The sequence below is a fragment of the Zootermopsis nevadensis genome, unplaced genomic scaffold, assembly GCF_977971745.1.
Source record: "Zootermopsis nevadensis isolate Lab colony 2312 unplaced genomic scaffold, Znev_1.0 Znev_ptg000003l, whole genome shotgun sequence".
NCBI lineage: Eukaryota > Metazoa > Arthropoda > Insecta > Blattodea > Termopsidae > Zootermopsis > Zootermopsis nevadensis.
In genome coordinates this window covers 762,131-774,322 of record NW_028259135.1, presented here as the reverse complement: position 1 = coordinate 774,322, position 12,192 = coordinate 762,131, and the positions used below count along the sequence as shown (strand labels likewise).

General features: G+C 37.8%; 1 protein-coding gene across 15 annotated transcripts in view; it reads right to left on the bottom strand.

The window, feature by feature from the left end:
• Ih (hyperpolarization activated cyclic nucleotide gated potassium channel Ih) overlaps window positions 1-12,192 on the bottom strand; it is a 381,399-nt gene that overhangs the window by 86,273 nt on the left and 282,934 nt on the right. For all 15 annotated transcript variants that reach the window (XM_087359920.1, XM_087359947.1, XM_087359924.1 and 12 more), the window contains one exon: window positions 3,318-3,481. In XM_087359920.1, the coding sequence (XP_087216046.1) occupies window positions 3,318-3,481 (164 nt within the window). The remainder of the gene's footprint in view (window positions 1-3,317; window positions 3,482-12,192) is intronic.

The window sequence follows — 12,192 nt, the reverse complement described above, 5'->3', positions numbered from 1 at the left end:
GGTTGGGTCCACTATTTGGGAAGCCTGAGGGGAAGAGACCCCTGGGAAGACCTAGACGTAGATGGGAGGATAATCTCAGGCGGGATCTATGGGAGATAGGAGTCGAAGGAGACTGGATTTTGTTGGCCCAGGACAGAGCTTTGGTTAATTCGGTGATGAACCCCAGGGTTCCGTAAGCCATCTAGTTAGTTAAACAGAAAAACTAAACACAGGGCCGAATTAAAATAGTTGACTAACAACCGAAATAATGTTCTCACTTGAAAGAATGGAGGAAAGTGGGAGATACCATCAGAGAGCAGAGTTCACAGGAAACAAAGGCCAATGACTTACGTTTATAGGCTACAGCCCCTGAAATCGAAAGAGGCTAGAAAAAGGCTAATCTACGATGATGACAAAATAAGGCAAGAGACGCTTCGAAATTCAGCGTTCAGTGTGAACGAACTGGCAAGAGTTCGGCTCCGTCCGTGATCTATCGAAGGACGCCTCGCATCCGAAGTGAGAATTCCAGCGAACGTGACGTAACTTTCCCGATCAGAACATCGACGGCTGTGAAGCGTTCGATATCTGTCTGGAACATGACCTACATCTCGATAAGTGTTCGGGAGGTAGTACTTAGCGCATGCGTATATAGCTCTTCAGGTCATACATTATTTAACGACGTTGTATCAATAAAAATGTGAATAAAATGTAATTTCAGTATGATCCATGATTCCACTCATTTCATTCTTATTTTTGTTTGTGTAGTTAATTTAATTAATTTATTTGCGTATAAGTAACACGTAATTTAAAAATGTTTAAAAATTTAAATATCTGGGAACAAAAATAACAAATAGAAATGAGGTCTATATTGAAATTAACAGTAGAATATTTTCGGAAACTCTTTTTTTTTTATTCAAAAACTGTTATCATCTCGTTTGCTGGCCAAAACACCGAAGATAAAGATATATAAAACAATAATTTTGCCTGTTGTCTTGTATGGTTGTGAAACATGGTCTCTTACCTTGAAGGAATAACGTTGAACACAAGAGTTTGAAAACAGAGTTCTCAGGAGGATATTTGGACCTAGAAGGGATGATATAAGTTGGGAATTTAGAATTCTGTATAACGAGGAGCTACCTGAATTGTACAGGTCACCTAACATAGTGAGATGTAGGAGGCTCTGATGGGCTGGACATGTAGCACGCATGAGGGACTTCACTGTTTACCCAGTGGCGACCACATACAAGACTACACTGTGTCAGAACCCGGAAGACGAAAGTCTACCCGCCTTTGGAACCGCAAATATCGTAAAATAATTAAGAAAATCTTTGTTTATTATTATCATAGTGATAGTTTAGGTTCTCACAGTGGATTATACGAAGAGGGCTAGGATATTGCGCCTTGTAGTCAGGTAAAAGTTTATCGGTGTTTTATCGCCCTGAAGATGGAGGCAGTAATCACTTACGAAACATATGTTAGCTTCTACCAGGCTAAACGACGAACATCCCAGAAGACAGTTATCTTCAGTTTTCAGGTTTTTATTCAGCACGCGATACTCGGTCTAACAAGAATTTTCCTGCTTTTATAGAAATTCAAACTTCATTACCACTTCACAAAATCCCGACATTACAATCTTGGGTCACTCCAGTAAGGTTTACGTAATAATATTTTTAATATCTTTACATCTGCGCATAGGTCCCCCATGTATTTTCTTCGTTTTAGGCATTCAATCCAAAATCATTTTCTACAGCTATTTTCCATGCGTGCTATATATCCTGTCAATCGGATCCTTATTGATTAAATTCTCCCTAACTGGGTGTTGTGTAACTCCAGTTTATGTAGTAGGAGGGCAGATTTACTTCCAGCCCTCTGAAGCCGAAGATCTTATAAATAACATATAAGAACTCAGTCCGTACCGCAAAGAAAACACAACACTTCACCTTTACAAATGTCAACTGATTAATGCCATAATATCTATTTACACTGAGAATATTATGAAACACACATATAAAACGCGCAGTTACTGTTAAACGAGGTGGTACGTATAGTTACCACTGGTCCTTAAAGATCTAAGTTACCTTTAGGCAAACTTTAACATAAATAGTATATTAAACGATTCGGGCAGAGAGAGAGACTGGCGGTGGAATTATCGTTCCTCGAAGAGCGCTAATATAATTGTGACCTATCATCAGTCATTTGTTACGTGTATATTAATTAATCACGACAGATTACTGGAGCTGTCAAAAGGCATCCACGGGGGAAGTCATGGTAACGCAACTTTACGGTAGGTCCATATGATACAGGGAGTATCGATTAACGCAGCGCTGATGAGTCCGTAAGGTGTGAGAAACAAATGCCGGCAGGGGCCTCGTAACCTCGCAGTCGAAATTTGATTTCCAATGCGGCTGTCACTGTAATAACATTTCAGAGGGCGACACCCAGTCAAGACGTCATGTGACAGGAAGTGTCTGTGCCACAGATACAAGGACACTTCACTGAATTGTAACATTTGAGGTTCTCACAGCGGTGAGTCCAAAGTTGGCTGTCTTCTGGGTTGTAGCGCCCTATAGTCTGTTAAAAGTTTGCCAATGTTTCGGAGGTCCTTGCTTCCTCCGTCATCAGGACGACTGATCGCCATAATGATGGAGGTAGCAAGGATCCCCGAAACATCGGCAAACTTCTACCAGACTACACGGCGCTACGACCTAGATGACAGTCATTTCACGAATGGGTCTTATTTCCAAAGTTTTTCTCTTGGAACTCCCAATTTTCCAAACTCAAAAACCTGCTTTTATTTAATAGTTTCGTGAGTGAGTAAGTGATCCACACTCATTAATCTATCAATTAAGTGTGACTCCCTTCACGATTTATTATCATATCGCGTACTTTTAAGAAGTGAAAACATATACAGGATGTTTCAAAATCTACATACATAGGGAATAATGGATAAGCAGTTTCCGAGTTCCTGGATTGGTCGCCGTGGTCCCGTGGATTGGCCCCCGAGGTCCCCAGACCTCAGACCTCAGCCCACGTGATTTTTAACTTGTGGGGGCACACGAAAGCCATGGTGTACCAGGAAAAGATACGAAACATGAATCACCTAAATGAACGCATTCGAAATGCAATTTCGCGTATAACACCAGACGTGTTAACGCGAGTTCCGGATGTTTTCTTTTCCCAAAGGAATGGTAACCATGTAGAACATTTTTTGTGAATAAGTGACAGTTTGTTAAAAAAGTGGTAATTTTCCCTATGTATGGAGAGTTTTGAATCACCCTGTAGTTACCATATTATAATGATAAATGAAATGTGCCAAGCAGACGGCACTCGTGACTTACCAGTCCTGAAGTTGACGACGATGTCGATTAGGAAGATGGTGTCGGAGAGACAATTGAAGGCAATCCAGCGTGTACTGAGGTCATCGTTGAAGAAAGATATGGCGACGGGGAGAATGATAAGATTCGCGACCAGCAGCAGTAACATGCACAGATCCCAATAGAACCTGCAACAAAAGACACGTAAATATATATAGTACAGAGTGTGGTACAATTTGCTGTTCCTGTAAAACAAACGCATTAACTAAGGCACCCTCGAGTCTCATCGAATCACTAAGACGTATACATTACGCCACACGCTTATGGCAAAGGCAAGGCAACGCAGTTAGATTTCAAACCGAAAGAAACTTATATCAGGGACATTTGCTCTGCGGCGGTTGGTACCCCTGCAGTAGTTAATTGGCAAACATGCAGGTGCGGGCATAGGCTATATATATCCGATAACCTCTCTCTGGATGAAACAAATAAATTCTCGGTAACCACAGAAGTGAGGTTAAAACTGCACACAGACGTTAGTTTCAGGGAATCCCACAAGAGGGCAGAATACCACAGATCGGATAGAATTATTGTTCGAAAATCTGATTAGAAAACATATTCAGAGACCTCGGCGTAGGTGGTAAGATAACATTAAAATGTATTTTAAATAAACAGAATTTTGCTAGACTCATCGGCCTCGGGACAGGGTCCAATGGCGAGCTCTTGTGAATACGGTAATGAATTGTCTTGTCACATAAAAGGGTGGAATTTCTTTTACAGTCAAGCAACTATCATAATCTAAAAAAAGGCCTCTCTGCTAATTGAAGATTAGTTACATGTATGAGGGCATTGCACTGTGAGTAACGCGGAGCGATCCACAAGTAGAACGGACAATCACTGGAGAATCCAGATAGCGTATTAAAAGTAACATAGAAAAGAAATGATTATGTTGGTATGGTCACATCCAGATGTAAGGTTTCCTGCGAAGAATAAAGAAAAATGAAGACTTAGAAGTTGGCATGCCTGAGCGGAACTAGCAATAAAGACTACGCTGTGTTCCGGATGTGTGCGTAGCTGAACAAGGACAGACAAATGACACGCGTAGTTCGTAGTCAGAAGACGAAGCTTTAATATGAGCCCTTATGACATCAAAGAGATTAAGCACACGGCTCTAGGTTATGTACGTGGCCCTTCACGAACACTAAGCCAATATGATACCCTTCCCTGGCCAATGTCTGCTGGTATCTGGTCTACACACAGCCTCAACAGAGCACAGACAGTAACCAAAGAGCAATCATGTCCTTCAATACAAAAATTGGATCACAAGTAGGTCCATAACCGTGTAAGAGTTTTCCAACCTCCCCGTGACATTTGAGTTAAGGTCACCCTGGTATTAAAACCTCCGACTCAGACTCCGACTCCTTCATAAAAGCTCAATATGTATTAATAATGGCAAATGGTACTATAAGAGATTTCATCACCACCACGTGAATCATCAGCCTACTTTTTAGACTTATAACCTATATTTAAACATACGTCTAATGGTTATTGCAGAAATCGGTTGATTTGTAGACAGTTTGTATTTTTAAGGTATCCCAGCCAAAGTTACAAAGCATTTTTTCCCCACACCACGTGGCTCAACGCGTCATTGAATCTCCCTAAGCGTTAGGCCGCCTGCGGCACACGCGGTATAGAAATTGTTCTTAAGATTTTATATCGAGGTCGGATTCGGTATATTTTTACCGGCTCCACCTAAAATTGCTTGTAACTGTATCTGCAGTAAATTAGAATCAAGGCTAATGAGACATTAAAAATTGCAAATAACTCATTTAAATAAGACGTAGCCTATAGGACAAAAGAATGTTAAGATAGAGTTAAGAAGGTTGCTGTTACGTAACTTGTTTATTTTGCTTGTTAATGACTATTTTATAACTTCCACGTGTTTTAAAGTATTGTCAGCAAAGTTTACATCAGATTATAAAAAGCACGACGTTTTTCGGTATGCTGGTAGACTAGCACGTGACCTCCGTAGCCACAAACGTCCGGAGTAGAAGAATTTATCCTGTCAGAATCCGTAGACGTGAGTGTATACACTCCTGATGCAGGAGAACATCTCGTGACGGACGTTAAGTAATGGCACGTCCGAATGGGGCAGCAAAACACTTTTATCTACATCCAAAAACTGCCACAACGCATGCCCTCCTGGGCAAACCTCCAGAGCTGGGTGGGTTAGAATAACCTCGCTATTACAGGGAGGGATCGGTCACTATTCCCTTTAAGCAAGGCAGCTGCTGGCATTAGATAAAACAGCGTAGCTGTAGATTCGTTGGGAAAAATTAACCTCTTATCATCTAGCATAGCATCCCAGTGTGGAATACAGGGTGTCTCAAAAAGATGCAACACATTATAATAGAGAATATTTCTATTACACTATGTATTTGTCGAATTTTGATATCACTGTCACTTTCAACACGCGCCTTTTTCCCCAGTTTGTCAAGAGTTTGCTTATTACCGAACTATATGTTTCGACAAGATGTGTTCATCATCAGGTCCACGTATTTTACAGTAGGTAATTACCCTTCTCAATGCAAACGGCGGTTGGATTCAGTGAATTTGTCCAGATAAATTATTGGATAAAATTTACGTAACCCTAAAGTTTAAATCTCCAAAATCACTTAAATGTTCCTCATACCACGATGAGTTCAGTTGTTACTTAAATTACATGTGCTTCAGTCATAATTAAACAACGCTAAGCGGGAATTTGTGAGTTCTGTGTGCTTCAAATTATTCCTGTCTTATAATCTTAGTTCAGTGACACGCTGGCAGGCAAGCTAACACTCTTGAATTATTCTGGAGGTGCCAGGTTCGAATCTCCGACGGGATACCTTCAATCCTGAATATTTATTTAGGGAATTTTTTTTTTCGTGTATCCAGAAAATACCTGTATAATATATCGAAACAAGTCGCCATCGCTTCTTTCCCAATCCATACCAAATCATCACGATCATCTAGGTATGTCATTCGTCGCTGTACAATGTACGTATTAATAAATTGTTCAGAGAAACAGTGTTAAAACTGTACTTCAAAGCTTCGTATTTGTTCAAAGTCCATGTTATCATTAATCCTAACCTATTTAAAACTCAGTATCTGTTCACTGTTCCTCGTTAGCAGAGTTCTCTTGATACAAATAAGTCACAATTCAACTGATCAGAGCTAAAGTGGTATAACCCATTTCTGCAGCTGTTGATATAATCCACTGAGAGGTGAAGTGTTCGATGTTATAATACTCCATTTTAGCTCTCTGAAGCTAAATTACTATTATTGATGTTCAGCCTATAGTAATTTCTAGCAAATTTCTAATGTTTTATGAGCAGTGACAGACTTATGGTATCTTCATATTTATATCTTGAACCAACATACGTATTTTCACTAAACTTGGTATGAACAACACGCCATTAGAAAAATATACGACATTGTGTTTTCTAATTTCATAACAATGTTTATACAAATATGGCGGCCGTGTCAATTTTTGGTGTAATAAAAGAGTTATAACATTTTTTGGTCTAAAAAGCGTTTAAAAATATCTAGCTTCAGTGTTAATAATATTTTTAGATGCTCACGAGACCTGTCAAATATTGTAAACTAAAACCAACTGACTGATAAATGTCACTGTCAGTTTTAATACAATTTATTTCTGCGCATTAAAAAACGACTGGTGACCACAAAAAAATTCGAAAATCGCTCTCAGTTTTATGGAATATGAACTTTTGTATGGTTATGGACCATAAAGAAATCTACACATTGTAAATGGACTTTTTATATGAAAAAAAGTCACAAACATGGCAACGAAACTCGACGGTATAAAGTTCTGCTGTAAATATCTTGCAAAATTGAAAGAGCCAGAATATTTGGAAGTACAGTAATGTACCAGCAAACTGCAATTTAATAAATATTTAAGGGAAACACACGTTAAAATTTATCCCACGAAATTAGTTTTTCATTGGTCATTTCCGTCAAAGAGGACCAACACTTTGTTTTCAACCAATTAATATCAATACCAAACAAAACATTCAGACTTTCAAATGCGTTCTTCGTTATTACGCATACGTTATTGTAATTTTCTCAGGTGGCCAATGTACGAGACGTGAGCTCTTAAGGACTCGTGATTACGAACTTGTACGAAGCCTTAAGAATCAATAAGGCAGAAATTTTTCAAAATATGGTTAACATACAGAGCTTGGGCCGAAACGTCTTTTTCGCCCACGTCACCAGCTTGCGGATAAAATAATAACAAATAAGTATACTATGTAAATCAAAAACATTGATATTTAATGTACATCTGACGAAGGATTGCACTTAGGATATTACATTTGAGTTATTATGGATTATACACCTGAAGATGGTTCATTTTGAACTGAAACATGTAGTGTAAAAGATGAAGCTCTAATGTAAATCGAACATTTCGATAGAGAGCATCATTTTAATATATTTTAAATATTTAAATGTTAATTGTAATAATATTTAATAATAATATTTTATTGTGATTAGACTGATAAAAATTGAACAAGTATATATTCAACACAATATGACGCAACATTATCATTTCAAAAACATTAAATGAAACAGCGAGCTACAAAGTGTGGATTTTTAGATATAATGTTTGTTGTATGGAAGGTATATGATTCCTTACCTGCTACACCTCCAAACCTCTCAGATTTCCCTTGTGATTTATTTCAAACGGGCTTGAAAAAATACACAACAAATTTATGGGTACAGTGCCTTTTGTATGCGACGAAAATATTTCAGAGGAAGAAATCTCAGCTGTCCAAACAGCGTTCTGATAACCGTGAGAAATTAGCACGCAAGTAAGGTTGTATAACAGATCGCGGCCACAGTTTCTCAACTGTTCCTGTTGGCAGAAACAGTTGAGTAACGCAAAGCACGAGCCACTGTCCTCCGCAGAAAAACTAATTTCACGGAACTGATGTGTCCAGTGTGACCTAATTACTTGTTCATTAGCAGACAAGGACGCTGCATTCTTCTGGAAAAAAATACGCTTCAATTAATGAACGTTCCAGTGGAAGATACTCTAACTGGAATTGCAGACTCCAGGACCTGTTGTTCGGTGGATGGAAACTGAGGCGTCCGGTTCCAAAATAAACCAAATTTGCGCCCGTCAGCGAGACACTAATTTAATTTTGGGTCGTATGTTAATTTAATCTCAAAAACTGAATAACAAATGTTTACAATTATTACGCGTATTTTGCGCGAACTGGATAAAATGAACGCTTATAGGACCAGTCAGTCATGTCTGTCTGTCTGTCCCCATAATTACACTCGAGAACAGCTGGACGGATTTGGATCAAATTTGCTATGGACTTTATGTATTGAAGTGTACTCTAAATTGGTAATCGCCAACTGAATGGCCCAGCATATTATCATATATTTTTAAAATGTTTACATTGATTACACTGATTACGTTTAAATGTATTTATTTAGAGGAGATATGTTACTTTGTATTAATTGTACTCATCTAAGTAGTTTACGTAAAATATTAATTTGAGGTGTCAGTAATATACGGGTTATCTGAAATGCATATATTAATATAAGTTTTTTTTAAAATTGTGTTTGTTTCTTATTTTTGAATAGAATTTTTCGTTTTCCTTATACACTTTATCATAGACTACATTGAGTTCTACATCTGTCATTTCGACTTTCTTGTTTCATTCAATATCTTGATATTAACAAGTTTTGTATTTTTTTATCCTCTGTTAATTTTATACAGTAATTAATGATAATTACAAAGCTCAGTGACTCCTGTATTATATTCACATGATACAATTTGCCGAAGTATCCGTGTTAATGCGGCAATTTCTCCGGTTGATGAGTATAGCGTGTAATCGAACCGCATGTTTGCAGGCGTTAGATTAGCCATGTTCTTACACCACGATTCTGCATTGTATATAAGCAGACATTTGTAATTCATTTTACACATATTATAAAAATGTAACTTTAATGAGGCAATATCTAATGTAATAACGTAAAATAATACAGTTACTGTTATAGAATCTAACGTAGAATGATGACAAATACTACTAAAGATATTTATGTTTTCTTAGCGTGTCAAAATTGTAAACGTTCTTGACGTTTCGTATAGATTAACTGCAACTATCTTCATGGTGGAGACAGCAAATTTCCCAAAAATTTCGAAATCATGTGATGCCTAAAATCTACTAGAATAATTTGTCTGGAAAACGCCAAATGACAAACATAACCTGAAGTACGTATTTATCCAATCTTTGGTTTGACGGCGAAAAACAATCATCCACTCTTTCAGACACCGTGACGCTTAGTACGATGGTACATTATAACGTGACGAAAATGGAGGGCTAATTATAAACACGACTGTTGCAACTGCGTAGACCTTAACCTAAGCATCGACGTACGACGAAGTGTCTCTGTCAAGAAATTTGGGGTCTAACAAAGTGAAGTGTTGTAAGTTCTGTAACTAATGTTTAATGCATACAATCGTCATAAAACATAAACACAAAAGGCTCTTACCAGTGACGGCAATAAAAAGGACATAAAGTCTCATTTAGTCTACAACACATTACTCCTAGATTTCTGTCTTCTGGGTTGCAACGCCGTGTAGTATGGTATCAGGGCGATGAATCGCCCTGATGACGGAGGCAGTATGACCTCCGAAACGTTGGTTAACATCGACCAGACTACACAGCGCAATAAAGCAGAAGACAGAAATCTTCATACTCTGATGATGGAGGCAGTATGACCTCTGAAACGTTGGTAAACATCGACCAGACTACACAGCGTAATAACCCAGAAGACAGAAATCTTCATACTCTGATGACGGAGGCAGCATGACCTCTGAAACGTTAGTAAACATCGACCAGACTACACAGCGCAACAACCCAGAAGACAGAAATCTTCATCGCCCTGATGATGGAGGCAGTATGACCTCCGAAACGTTGGTAAACATCGACCAGACTACACAGCGTAATAACCCAGAAGACAGAAATCTTCATACTCTGATGACGGAGGCAGTATGACCTCTGAAACGTTGGTAAACATCGACCAGACTACACAGCGTAATAACCCAGAAGACAGAAATCTTCATACTCTGATGACGGAGGCAGTATGACCTCTGAAACGTTGGTAAACATCGACCAGACTACACAGCGCAACAACCCAGAAGACAGAAATCTTCATACTCTGATGACGAAGGCAGTATGACCTCTGAAACGTTGGTAAACATCGACCAGACTACACGGCGCAACAACCCAGAAGACAGAAATCTTCAGACTCATCGCCCTGATGATGGAGGCAGTATGACCTCTATCAGTGTGTGAATATTTAACTGTATGCTACATCCCACAAATTTCAGTTCTTTCAATGCATTAACAGCAAAAGTCTGCGATTCAGATGTATATTTATCATCCTCCATATTAGACTACGGAAGACATTTTAATAGTCTTATGAATAGGCCTAAATCACTTAATCCCATCGATTTAAACTTTTATCCCAGTAATAGTTCCTAGGCACCAATAACTCGTTTTATATTGCATAACGTAATCGACGTGCATCGTCGTTCTTTTGTTTCGAAACCGTTTAATTCCTAAAACTATCACTACGCGGCACCACTTTCTTAAAGAACAGATAATAAAAACTTTCGGGAACAATGGGCATTATCCTTATCATTTACGTTTAAAATATTTGACATTTAATGTTCGTTACTTTATTAAATGATAATGTACCAAGTTCTGAAGTTTTATAGTGTAAACATTCATTTTAATTGTAGCCGAGCCTTTAAAAGCGAAGTTATTAATGGCTTTCCAGCAACTTGTGTGCGAATTTGAACACGCTTCGCGATGCCAGACCGTGTTTCATCTCCACTTGAAGCCCGACGGTTGTCTGAATGATGTCAAGTATAAGTTATTCTTGTATTAGCGAGATTAAAAGCCAGATCCAACTCGCTGAAACGAATTACACTTCAGTTACTGACGCAAGCTTAAGACGATCCCGTTCCATTCGTAAAACGTTTTATTCCGTTGGGACGTAATTCCAGTCTCGGTTATCGTTGACAAGGGTTCGGATCCTAACAAGAGCACAGATCTCTGTACATTTATCATAATATCATTGATGCTTGTGATCACTACAGATTCTCTACCCTAAGTAGATAAAATTTTTCGTTTATTAATTTGATGTCAAAAATTAACGAAATAATTCCGGAAAAGAATGAAAGCAATCCTCGGTGGCCCGGTGTTAACTAAGGCTTTTTACCATAGTTTAAAGGTACTTACTTCAAATCTTTAAAACAAAGTTTTTTTTATATCTTATATGCGTCATGTTTGTGTTTGATTAAATATATTTATTTTGTACAGTCTATACACAAACGTTTGAAGTTTATTGGTGTTGTAAAAAATTATAAAATTGTAAAATCGTATTTACGATTAAGAGCGCTAATATAATATTTTACACAATAAAATGTTTTAATATTATATAATTTTTTACAACACCAATAAACTTCAAACGTTTGTGTATAGACTATAAAAAATAAATATATTTAAAGTATTTATTGTATTCATCGCATTTTTTAATCAAATAAATATAATTTTTCCCACAAATTTTACTTATGGGTTCTTATCATTGTCTGAATAAACAGTGGTTATTTTTCTGCTCGGGATTAATCAGTTGATAATTGTAGTGGAGACGCGTTGTGTTTTCTCTGAGGTACGTCACATTATTTAAATATTATTTAGACGAAATTCACAACACGAGTTAAGATTCGTTACAGCCTGTAGTAGACGATACTGGGATTTATATTTATCACAGTCAATAAGACTCACAGAAATGCATAGGAGCATTCTGACTCATGGTTTGGTAG